This window comes from Danio rerio, chromosome 13 (assembly GCF_049306965.1).
Source record: "Danio rerio strain Tuebingen ecotype United States chromosome 13, GRCz12tu, whole genome shotgun sequence".
NCBI lineage: Eukaryota > Metazoa > Chordata > Actinopteri > Cypriniformes > Danionidae > Danio > Danio rerio.
In genome coordinates, this window is record NC_133188.1 from 37,337,195 (window position 1) to 37,350,850 (window position 13,656).

Consider the following 13,656-nt stretch of genomic DNA (forward strand, 5'->3'; position numbering starts at 1 on the left):
TTTACAGTAAACATATACAATACTGTAAATATAGAGCAAGATAAATGGTGCTGTAAATGGAAATACAGTATTTTTGCTGTATTTACCTTTCATTAAAGTTGTCTTAAAACTATTCAGCCAACACTCAATCTTGTCTCAGGACAGTTTTAGAAAACCTTTTTTGATCCTCTTCAAATGTTGACTACTGTATACATTTTCATAAAAGGGATAATCCACCTAAATAAATTCAAATTACCTCATTTATTCCCTTCCAGGGTGAAACGTGACTCAGTAGTTAGAACTGTCGTCTCACAGCAAGAAGGTAGCTGGTTTAAGTCTTGTCTGGGCCAGTTGGCATTTCTGTGCGTTTCTTATGGGTGCTCCGGTTTCCCTTACTGTCCAAAGACATAAAGTTGAATTAAATAAACTAAATTGGCTGTAGTGTATGGGTGTGTGTATTTTCCAGTATTGGCTAGCAAGGTTTTCCGCTTCTTAAAACATATGCCAGAATAGTTGACGATACATTCTGCTGTAGCGACCCCTGACAAAAAAGGGACTAAGCTGAAGTAAAATGAATGAATTATTCTCCTTCATCTTTTATGAGTTTATTTTTTGTTTTTTTCTAAACACAGAAGAACATATTTAGGTAAAACATGAGTTTCTGGCACCCATCAACCTCAATATTAGGAAAAATAACACTATGCAAGTCATTGGGTGCCAATTAACCATCATTTTCCCCGAATATCTTCTTTTGTGTTCAACAAAAGAAAGAAACTCAAATAAGTTTGGAATGAAGTGAAGGCTGAGAAAGTGATGGCAGAAGTTTCATTTTTGGGTGAACTTTCCCTTTAACACATAACCACATTGTTTAACCATTGCTTTTGGCAATGATTATTTTCCAATTGTACTGTATTACTTAAATATAGAGCAAGACAGACAGTGAGCTAATGTGTTTTATGATTAATTCCTCTATCAGACTGCAAAATGGCATGATTACCCCTCTGGTGTAGATTTCAGTTTAGATTTTGACTGTGTCCTGTTCGGACTCAAGCTCCTGTCACTTTGGATCACACTGTGAGTAGCCAGTTTCCCGGCACAGCAGCACTGAGATATTCTTCTGAAAGTGCACACGCTTTCTCTTTTGCTTCTTCGCAGCAGCTGTTCTCCATTTGTTCTCCCGCTTGCTGTCGCATGATAAGAGATTGTAAAAGAAAAGTCCCCATCCATTTTGAGGATTTTAATGTCTCCCTTGATATCAGTTGCTGAGGGGTTAGTCTTGTTGTCGATCTCAGTGGAGGTAGCAGGGTTTTTTTTTAATGTGCTTACCTAGACGCTTATTCTCGAAGACAAAAAAAAAAAAGAGCAGGAGCAAGGGGAAAAGAGATCAAAAGAATCCCACAGAGAGACTTGCTTCACAAAGGGAAAGAAACATTTAAGAAAGTAAAAATAAAAGGGCCCTCGTGGGTCATTATTCTCTACTTTCTCAGATTCCCCACCGGGATATGCCGTACTGTCGTTGTTTTGGGAAAGCTCAGGACAGAAGCACATGGGTGCACTATTACGGCTTTCCTATGCTGTTAAAATGCTGATGTTTCTCTTCGTATTCCTTCTGAAAAGTGCAGATTTAAAATAGTTTTGCTCGTATTTACTTTGTATTTTCTTTTTCATTTCCTTTAAAACTAGTTTTAACACATTTTAATTTGTTTGTTTTTCTTTGTTTTTATGTTCTTATACTTGTTTTATTTATTCTTGTTTATGTAAAACACTTTGAATTATTGTTGTGTATGAAACGTGCTATTTAAATAAACTTGTCTTGCCTTTGTACTTGCATACATCTTTAAAAATCTGTTGGTCACTCTTAGGTCATGTAAGGTTTTACATTTACTGAAAAAAATTTAAATGTACTGTTTATTCTGTTGCACACAAGAAAGTATTCTGGATATTTGGAAAAATGTTAGAACCTACTGTAACAATTGATGTCCGTGGTAGGAAAAACAAATACTGTGGAAGTCGATGGTTACAGGTTTTCAGTTCTCTTCAGAATACAGTGGTCCCTCATTATTTGCCGGACACACATACAAATAACCCACAGTAGACGAAAACCGTAGTCAGCTTTTTTTTCTACAATATTATAGATGTTTTAAGGCTGTAAAAGCCCTTACTACACACATTATACACTTTTCTCAGACAGACATTAACATTTTCACACTTTTCTGTTTTGTTTAAACACTTTCAAAATTCAAACCTTTGTAGGAAAATATGTCCAGTATTACAAAATGAAACAACAGATCAAAACCATTTGATCTTCATTTATTAATTCTGAAATGGCGCCCTACAGCCACATAACTTCTCTTTTCCTTGCATGACCGGAAGTTCAACTTTTTGTGCGATGTTAGCATCTTCCTCTGCCTTTTGGGTGCTACCCCAGGTGTCTTTGACGGTGCAGAACCTTTGTCAACATTGTGGGGAAAACTTGTAAACACACTGTACAGTACTTAGGAGCCACACTGCTAGCGATCAAATCAAGATTTATGTCAATTTGACAAGCTGAACGCATTCTGTACTGTACAAGAAACACGGCAATGTGCTAATCAGGACGCAGAACACAATGCGCTGTAGAAAAAAGCTTGTCAAATTGCACAAAGCTGCGAGGTCTTAAAAAGTGAACTAAGAAGAGGAGAACATGCAAACTTCAAACAGAAATGCCAACTTACCCAGTTGAGGCTTGAACCAGTTACCTTTTTGCTGTGAGGCGACAGTGCTACACACTGCGCCACCGCACTTCCATTTTATATTTGAATACCTTTAAAAGTAGTAATATTAAGTGAAATAGTAACTAACAACGTTTATTTATGGACTTGATTTGATTAAGGGTTTCATTTTCATGTAATTTTTGTTATTATAGTGCTAATCACATTAATCTTTTTTTTTTTATGTGAATGTATCAGGTTACCCCTTTCTGAATTAAGCCACTTATTGGCTTGACCACTTGAATAGCAGCAAATTGCACATAACAGTGTAATTCACAAACACTTGTGTGGCAGATTGTCGCTCTCAAATAAAGTGGGATATTTTTTTTTTACTTTGTTGTTAGCGCTCTTATCCGGGTTGGCGGGAGGGTTTTCTCAGACAGACTTGGACCCTGGGCCGCCCACTGCACTATCAGAGATCAGAAACGCTGCATCAAAGAAGCAGCCAGGCCCCATTCGCGTCTGCTTAAACTCACCGCTGTGGCTCTACATGTATCCCACTCGGCTCTGACAGAAAACACGCAGCCGGGGCGTTTAGTGCTCAATGGCGTTCATTTAGGAGTGTAATGATAGCATTCGGCAGTATGGCTGCCAGCTCACTGAAGCCTCAAACCTCTATTCAGTGCAAACGTCTGGCATTGGAGTGTTCTTGACCTTGAGGTTTTACATCTCTGTTGGCTCTCATCTGAATGATAGTGTGCTCTGCTTTGAGCGAAAGTGCTTCTTTTGAACGTATTCTTTAATTCCGACACTCATGTTGTTTTTCTCTCTTTTGTTTCCTCTACAGCAAACTCTTCTCTGCTTGGTGGTGGAGGAGGTAAGTGTCTGGTCTTTTACTATGCATTCATTGTGACATCATTTGGAAGTGCTAGGTGGATATGACACATAGGGGTTAAGTGATTTGACAAAGCAATGCAATCAATTAATATTTTATACCACTGAAGAATTATTAGCCCTCCTTTTAAATTTTCACTTGTATTTATACTTTTATACTGTATATTTTTTCCCCAATTTCTGTTTAACGGAAATTTTTTTCAACTAATTTCTGAAGATAATGGTTTTAATAACCAATTTTTTAATAACTTTTGCCTTTTATCTTTGTTATGATGACAGTATCATATTTGACTAGATCATTTTCAAGATACTAGTATTCAGTTTAAAGTGCAATTTAAAGGCTTAACTACGTTAATTAGGTTAACTAAGCTAATTACTGTGCGTACTGTGCGTACACCGAAAGTTGCAAGAGCGTCAAAGTAGCCAGAAGTCATTTGTTTTCAATGGGAGCCGCCGGCGATACGAGTCGAGGAGTGGCGGACTGCATCTTTGCGGTGTGGGCGTCGAGGAGAGTTGAAATCAAGTCAACTTTACGGTAATGAACTATGATGTGGTTCGGCCGCAAGCAGTCAGACTGTTAAAGTCCTCAGTTTGAGAGGATTCCAGAGAACACATTTCTGTTAACTTTAGTTCTGATCACAATTGATCAGCGGATGCCTAAGTTCCAATTATTTACGATGTGTTCTTACAGGGACATACAAAAAAGAAAAAAAAAAAAAAAAAGCTACTGGCGAGTTGATGTGCATTAATATTTTCACATATTATTAACATTATATATTTTTAAAGGCTGGAATCTCATTTTAACTGACTACAAAACATTATTGCTGCTTCAGAGTATTTCAGACATATGGACACATTGGATCAAGTGGAGCAAAGCCTCACACAACAACTTAATTTTCCACAGTTAAATGAATTTGGTAAAAAGCGTGCAACATTTTCATGCTACAAAGCATGTTTTTATGCAGGTTTGTAACTGATTTGCTGATATGCTGCAACGGCCTCTTTAAATATGAGATCAATGAAGCGAATTTTGACGCGCTCGCTTTTCACTTTAACTGTATACAGTTTATCAATTATATATAAAGTATTCTATTCTTTTGCTTCAATTTAATAAACTTTGTTGTCTATCTCTCAGGGGTTAGAAAATTGTCTTTAGACATAGGCTCACACACAACAACAAAACATAAATACACTTTCACAATAATTAGAAAATCCTATTTAAAAAAAACAGTGGCAGTGGAAATAAATGTCTTCTTGTATTTAACTTTTTTGCCAAAGGGACTTCATACCATCTACCAGACTTAAAGGAACCATGAAAAGGATAGAAAGAGTCATCCACAATAGTGGAGGTTTTACATTTCATATATTTAGAAATTGAGTCATTCATGTGACCGGATTTCACTTTTTTAAAATGAAAATTTATAATAAAAATTTATAAAATATAAAGCACTTTTTTAACTAATCATTACATGTCTAACATAAAAAAACAAAAAATCTCTAAAAAAAAATCTCAATGCAAACATTTAGTTTGAAGACTGCATCTTTCTCACAATGCTGTTATTTGTGTTTGTGTCTGCATCCAAACAATGGTGTGTAATATTGTGCTTATGTAAATTATGAGTATTTTATTAAGTATTTCTGTTATATATATATGTATATATATATATATATATATATATATATATATATATATATATATATATATATATATATATATATATATATATATATATGGTCGTATTACACAACATTTTTGCCGTCCACTGGCGGATGAAATCAGAGGTGTCCAGCCATGTCTGGGGTTGCCCATGTGGGCGGTTGATGGAGCAACACTACCCAGGCCCTCATTTGGAAACATTTCTGCTCACGCTTTGACATGATTGAAGTAATTACGTGTAAAAACCACGAGACTTGACAGAAGGACCAGAGAAGTGTCGGGGTGTGGGGTCGGGAATCAACCCAATTACATCTGGAATTTTGATCCATCTCACTTTTACACAGGAATCCGTTTAAGTCTCCAGATAATGAATGTAGGTCAGGCGTGTGGCCCTTTTCGCACGATTCATTGTTTATCCATCTGTGCCAGTGTCAGGGAGGGTCCTTCACTTCTGCCACATCTCGCCAGCCAACTGCGCTTGATTGGGTCCCTCAAGAGGACACCGTTACTACGTGTGATACACTATCCGTCTCGCATCACATACACTGCTCTTATGTTATCTGATGTGCTCTAAAAAACCCCTCGTCTTTCTTCATTGTAGCTCTTGTATAGACTCTTATCAGCCACTGTGACCGATTTCCCTGATTGAAGAAGTGGCAAAAAAAAACAAAAAAAAAAACAGCCTGATTAAGGCCAGAGGTCACACGTCTGTGACAAAACTACTTACCACAGCACTTGTCAGTGAATCAGTGTGACCCTGCGACTGGGAGTCAAACGGTTCTGCGCTTTATTGGCACCTCGTTGTATGTCATCATGGTCTTTTTATTGATTTGTCACGATGCAAAACGTCTCGAGGGCAATTTGGTTTCTTCATTATTTTGCTGTAATTGGCTTTTGATATTGGTGTGTGTGTGTGTTGGAGAGGCTATTAGATCAGGTAGGTGATGTTACACTCTGAAGTTGTTTTTTTGTGTGTATCTGAAATGGATTTTTGAAAGGAAATATGCCTGTTAGCCTTACATCTGGAGGTGTTTTTTTTCTTTAAATACGTCAGTCTGCAAATAAACAAACAACAGCAACAACAAAAAAGAGATTATTGTCATGTTCAGCACTGAAGGGAGTTTAATCAAAGCCCGTATCAAGAGCATTGTCTCCTCTAATTGCCATCCCCAGATGCCAGTGCTACAAAACCAATTAACCCGTAACTATAAGGCATTTGGTATAGTGTCAAAGAAGAAAACACAAAATGCTAATCCAAGGTTGGCGACATAAGAAAGCATGTTGTAACATGTGGAAACAGTCACAGTAGTTTGGGGATATTTAGTCTATGTTCACACTGCACAGCACAGTGACATTTTTTGATAGGAAATGACCGACATCAGTTGTACATTAGTTCAAATGTTTTTGGTAATTAATTAATCCATAGCTTTTTAATAGTTACTATCTTGCAAAGACTGCATATATTTGATATATTTATCAAACTTTAAAAAAGATGACATTTTACAATAATAAGAATAATTTATATTATAAATAATATAATATGTTTTATTTAATTTAACTATTTGATTTGATTTTATTTTATTTCATTTTTCTGTTAGGTCAAAACTGAGTTTCCAGCATCATTTCTTCATGCTTCAGTATCACGTGATTGTTGAGAAATAATTTGAATATGCTGATATTCGGGTTAGATAACAGTTCATAATATTATTAATGCTTCAAACTTAAGGGGATTATTTATATCCAGTATTTGTTGATACATTTTTAATATTACCTGATAAAACAAATCCCTTGTAATTTCTCTTGGCCTAAATGTAACATACAATAAACATAATCTCATTTGAGTATCCACCAAATCTACAGATTTTCACTGCCTGTCTGAACAAAGCCAAGTGTAATCCTTTGGAAATAATTGGAAACCATAGCAAAAGCAGGGCTCATATGAGCAAAGCTTCTTGAATGATGATCCAGGCAGCAAGCGATCTTTGGGCTTTTATCTGTAGGAGACTTCAAGCTAAGGTGACTTTTTTTTTTTTTTTTCCCTCTTCACCCTTTTAAAATCCATTTCTCCTGTTTCACTCCAGACAAAGCTCCTCATATCTTTCACACTCTCTCCAGTCTAAAAAAAAAAATCTTGTATGTGCTGGGTGGCTTTATCTCTTGACCCAGTGATATCAGCAACGGGGCGGCAGATAAACAAACGTGTTTTCTTTTCTCCCCCTTTCCTACCGCCTATCGTTTATCGAGGTGAGGACCTCCATCTGTGACGAGTTCATCTCACTCGCTCCTCTTAAAAAAGAAGGGCCTAGGCTTCCTCTTATCTCTGGGAGATTTTTCCCTACCCTTGTTTTGCTTTCTAATGACCTTAGATCTGGCAGAAAACGGACTCTCTAATGTAAACAGAAGGGAAAGTTTCTACTGTATGGAGCTTTGAACTCTGGGTGGAGCAAAAGGCCACGGTCATTTAATTGTTCTTGTAAACCGTTTTGGCTGCTTTGACTTTTCCACCCAGTTTATTGACTCTCTCAGGGTTGCATAGCTGCGGTCGAGCGACTTCCTGTAGTTGAGCCACAAATAAAATGCACAACAAACACAATCAAAATAAAATTGATGTGGTCAGCAAAGTATGTTCTTCAAATGCCACTTACTGGTCATCTTTAAATATTTGATTTCTTAGTCTAAATCAGAGGTTTTTCAACTATTTAGATGAAATGGACCCCCAAATATGATCATTTGATGGACCCTCCACACTTGTTTTTTGCATGTTTGAAAGAAAATATACTATATACAGTACTGCGCAAAAGTCTTAGACCCCCAGTTAAATTTGTTGTTTTACTTGTCATTCTCTTTATTAAAATACAGCCAGAAAATACAGCATCTAGTTGATTTTTTTTTTTTTTTTGGTCTAATTGTTTAAGACATACAAATGAGAGAGTTTAAAAAAATGCAAGAATCAATGAAAAATACTTTCTGTCTTGGTTTGATCTACATTTCTGCTAGAACTTTTATCAATATTGCCTGAATTGATGGGATTATGAATGCTGAAAAGTACAGACAGTTTTTAATTTGTCATGTAATTCCTACTAGAGAGCATCTGATTTGTAATAGTTTTATTTTTCAGCATGGTAATGATCCTAAACACATCGCTGGGCCCACACAGAATGTGCGTGCTGAAATCTGCAGATTTTTGCAGATTTTGAGAATATCTTTGAGTCTATTTATTTACTTGTGTAAATGTTAGTAAATTTATATTTAATCAGTTTTTAAATTAATTTCAGTTGTAATATTGACTAATATGAAAGTGTTCATATGACTTGTTTACAATACAGTTTGTAAAGTAATATTTTCTGACTTTTAGTAGATATGAGAGAATTGCTTTGTTTACCAAATAAGTGGATCTAGATTGATTTGCATTGTAAACATTAAAGTTAAAAAGCTACTATTTTTTTATTTCATATTATAGGTTTTTAGTCATGATACTAAAAACTTTGTTATATCTGTGCAGATGTTTTACAAAATTCTTTCCAGAAATGGCAAAAAAACGTCTACAGATTCTGTCTGCCCCTACAAATAATCTTTTGGGGAGAAATACAGTTGATAAAACAAAGACAGTCATGAAGTGGCCTCCACGGAGTCCAGTACTGAATATTATATACAGTATATAGGCAACCATTTAGGCAGTGTGATATTCAACTAAAGAGAAAAAAAGAAAGAGAAAACATGCTAAATCTAAGGAAGAACTCTTAAGGTTGTTGCCCATTGAATTCAAAAATTTCATCTGTAATTTTCGCTTGTTGAAAAATAAATTTGACCTCACGTTCTGTCAATCGTATTGACATACTGCCTCTGAAACTTTCGTCCATCATAAAAATTTTGTTTTTTTTTCTTCAGTTTTTTAAATTCGAAAAAGCACTTTGAGGGTGTTTTGACAGTTCAGAGCCACCGTACAAACTAATTACAGAATGCCGTCATTTGAGCTACAGATAACTTTGACAAACATAGTGCATAAAATAAAGATAGTATGTGGTGGAAAGTTGAGATCGAACCCCTAAGTTGAATTCAGTGACTGGCGCACATCTCTCCTTCTGCTGTTTGGGGTGTGTCTGTGTGTGTGTCTGTGTCTGTCTGTCTGTCTGTCTGTGTACTGAAAGCATGGTTTGCTTTCGGAATGTTGCTTTGATACATCAATGCGCCCGCCATCTATTATTTAATGTCTACTGTCAGTCTCTGTTTGGGATTTGTTTAGGTATGTAAATGTGTGAAGCATCACAAGCAATGTAATAAAATTCCTCAGATTTTCTTAAATAAACTTTGTATTTTGGTATAATCATAGCGCAGATCTTTGATCTCTCCTTTCAACTCTATGCAGAATTGGATGAACACAATATGTAGCCTATTCCTCTTTCTATTTCTACTTTGGAGAAGAGAGGAGAACAAAGCATCACTGCTTGAATTGACTCCAAAATCTTTTACGAAAAAAAAAAGATGTATACAAAATTTTCCTTCAGTAGTGGTGACTTCAGACTTTTAGAAATGCTGAAAAAGATACTTGATATTAAATACTAAATAATTTAAGACTCAACAAAAAAGTTCAAGCTATTGCTTGGTGCTAAAGAGGTCACATTAAACATGGACTTTTGATGCTAATTTTTTGATTTCAAAAGTAATAATTTTCTAAATATTGTGTACATATTTCTCATATTCTCTGTCTGAATATTAAGGATATAGTTCACCCAAATGTAATGACCCTGCACTTGCCCCATACCTTTTATATAGGCCTAAGATACTTGCACAATACTGTATATCTTTAAAATTTCAACTTAACTGCAAAATCCTAATATCTTGATTTTTGCCTTCTAGTAAATGAAGCAGGTCAGAGATGCAACTGATTATATAAACAGTATGGGGTTGTTTATCTTGTTGGGTGTTGACGGAGTCTTGATGGGCTGCGTTACATTTGATGTAAATGAGACTTGATGTCTATCAGTTTTGTTTAACATGATGCTTGAGCTTTTTTTTCACTTAGTCATGTTTTCAGTAGTGTAATGACTTTGATGTCTTCACCCACTGGGGATATTGACTTGTTTACATTGTGACTGAAACCGTTTAGCCTCTTTAGCACTCAAGGCTTAAATTAGACAACCCAGACAAATCGCAGCACTTCAGGTGACATTTTGTCCTTCTAAAGTTGCGCATGTTCAGTAGAAGTAATAGCATTTAACCTTCATGCTCAAATCATTTTGTAATCAGTCTGCTATTATTCCACCAGCATGGTTTTCCAAAATTAACATTTCTAAAATTTATTAAAAAAACACAAAAAAAAAAAAACACATGAGAAATACACACGCACACAAACACACTCACGTGTACACTTACTCAAGGGATTTTGTTTTTATGAAAATTTATGCTGACATTTTTGTAACCAATAAATTAATAAACCTCAAAATAGTCCAAAAAAAAAAAAACCACTGCATATTAATGATCCATTTTAAAAAGCCTCTAAAAATCTTTGACACATGGAATACGTTGTACATCCTGCATTGTGATCACACAAAAGAACAAAAGAAAATATTTTAAAGAAAGCTGAACCATTTACTTCGTTTTTGTTTTTCCTACAATGGAAGTCAGTGGTAACAGGCTTTCAGATTTCTCCAAAGTGTTTTCTTTTAGTGTTTAACCAAATAATTAATCTTTTATAGTTTTAGAACCACTTGAGAGTGAGTAAATGGTATTTAAAGTTTCTGTTTTGGTTTAATGCGTTCATTCATTAATTTGCTTCAGCAAAATAAACCATCAATTTAGGCTGTGCTCACACTAGGTACAGTTGCCTCGAACCGGGCCAAAGCACGCTTGTCCCCCCTCTCGTCTCCCCCGACGGCCCGCACTCACACCACAAATGGGCCTCGGCACGCTTACGTCATCGCTGCTGTGCTGTTCAGTGAGAAGCACTCTCTCACTCAGCAGCACAGTGGAGATATCTCTAGTTATATCGTTTCAGTCGTTTATTATGCAGTGACATGCAGTCAAATATTTCGCCAAACAGTCCTTAGGGATGCGGCGACAATTTGATTTCGCCGAACAAATCCGCCACTTTTGGCGCTCAAAAACAATCATAATGCTCTCGTGCTGCAGGAATGAGGAGGTCTGCTGAAGCCGCGCAGCTGTCATGCTGTAAGGAGTTCTCGTCTTTAATAAACTACGGCAGTTTGCGTTCACTGAACAGTAAGAAGGATTAATAAATCCATATGAAACAGCCCCTTAAAAGTCACTTCTCGCCTTCAGTTTCGGGCTTTGGTGCGTTTTGCACTCACACACAAGTGTACCGCGCCAAAGCCCAAGTGAACCGCGCTCAGGCACACCTCTTCCAACCGGGCCAGGGCCGGCCAAGTGAACCGTGCTTGAGCCCGATTCAGCGCACTCACACTTCTCAAACGATCCGGGAAACGGGCCTGGGCACGGTACGGATGGCATAGTGTGAGTAGGCCCTTAACCAACATATGTTTTACGCAGTGGATGCCACTCCAGCCACAACCCAGCACTTGGACATTCACACACACATATCGTACTATTCAATTCATCGTGTCTCTTTGGACTGTGTGGGAAACTGGAGCACCCAGGGGAAACCCATGCCAACATGAGGAAAACACACAAACTCAACACAAAACTGCAACTAACCCAGCTGGGGCTCGAACCATCTTGCTGTGAGGTGATGGTGCTGACCACCATGCCACCATGCTGCCCACAAATTGAAAATATTAGGAACTGTATTCCATTATAGTTACATCTTAATTTGGTGGAAATTAAATTACAGTAATGGATACTGTAAATGGCGGTTAATGTAAAAGACAATCTGTTTTTCTTTGACTGCAGACAAGCTAGTTAGTTTTATGAGAAATAATGCCACAAGAAAGCTTTGTTTGCTTGCAAGAAAAATGTTGTTGGCTTCAAATAATTCAACATCTAATCTGCGTCATAAGTATTGTTGAATTTAAAAAATAATATTAGCAAAATAAGAGGGATAATAAAAATTGAATGAGCTATTCCACTTTACAGTTGTACTCCACTCAGAAAACTGAGTTTATAAAAAATGCTCCTTTCAAAAAAATAATTACACACCCTTAAACCATAACTCTCTGTCATTACCTGCATAGCTCATGACTGTTTTAATATTTTGCTATGGTTGTTTTTCATTTTCTTGTGTGTCCTGAGAAGTTAAACTGACTGCTGTTCTTGAGAAAAATTCTTCCAGGTCTTTCTCATTCTTTGATTTTTCTAATGCCTTCTGAATCTTTGACACCTTTCCAGTAGTGACTGTATGACTTTGAGATCCTTCTTTTCACAGTATGGTCAACTATTTTTTACAAAAGGTGAAAACATTTACTTATTTTCAAGAAGAAAACACAATGCATTAGAGCAGCGAGTGGAAAAACTGCAGGGAAAACTGGATGTACACTGACAGCTGTACATTTATTAGGATACTGTTTGTTAAGACTTGATATAAGTTTTTTTTTTTTTTTAGTAATGTTTTCTATTTTGATTTAGTGTAAAAGTTCATACTGGAATTGTCCCTCATAAATGGTAGTATAATAAGCCTACAATTAAACTATGTGCCAGTTTGATCATTGCACGTTAAGTAAATTATATGTAGCCTTTTGGAAACCAATAATGCTGTGAGTAAATATGTAAGTAACTAAATAGTTATATTTAGGCCCAATCCCAATTCTACCCCTTAGCCCTTCCCCTTACCCCTACCCCATGTTTTGCATGTTCCCGTGAAGGGGTAGTGGTGTCCAAATTCTCTTTAGCTTGTAGGCATAGGGCTAAGGGCAAGGGGTATACACCCCTTCAAACAAAGATTTTTCAGCACCACACTCGAAACCAAGAGGTAAGAAAATTTCCCAGAATACACCAGCCACAGCTGCACCCGGAAGTAAGGAGATCCACAAATCAATATCTTTTGTCATTATTACGAATTTTTACATCAAACAAACATATGTTTTAATATATTCATAACCACTTTCTTGTTTTATGATCATGCTTTAAAAAAACACTCAAATAAAAACAGCTAAATTTCACGATCTTTAACCCCTAATCATAACTCTTGTACAGCCGTCCCGCAACATTCTGACACTTGATGACACTCGAATACCTTGTCAGAGAAGTCTAGTGGCTGGGAATGAGCTTTTTACAGTGTCTGCTGTAATGTTAGTGTTGTTTTTGGTGTGTTTAGATGAATATGGCCAGGGTGTAAATGCACAGTATAGTTACAATCTTATTGCCACATTAGATCGTTATAATAACATAACGTATGCCTTCAGTGATTTCCTGAAGATAAAAACCAAAAAATAACACAATCGGAATAACTACAGCATTGAATGAGATCGTCCAATCTCATATGAAGCAAGAGATTGCGATGACATATGATGGTGCTGTAGTGCT

General features: G+C 36.4%; 1 protein-coding gene across 6 annotated transcripts in view; it reads left to right on the forward strand.

The window, feature by feature from the left end:
* macrod2 (mono-ADP ribosylhydrolase 2) overlaps positions 1 to 13,656 on the forward strand; it is an 862,720-nt gene that overhangs the window by 185,571 nt on the left and 663,493 nt on the right. For all 6 annotated transcript variants that reach the window (XM_017358720.3, NM_200549.1, XM_073919424.1 and 3 more), the window contains 1 exon segment: positions 3,517 to 3,546. In XM_017358720.3, coding sequence (XP_017214209.1) covers positions 3,517 to 3,546 — 30 coding nt within the window.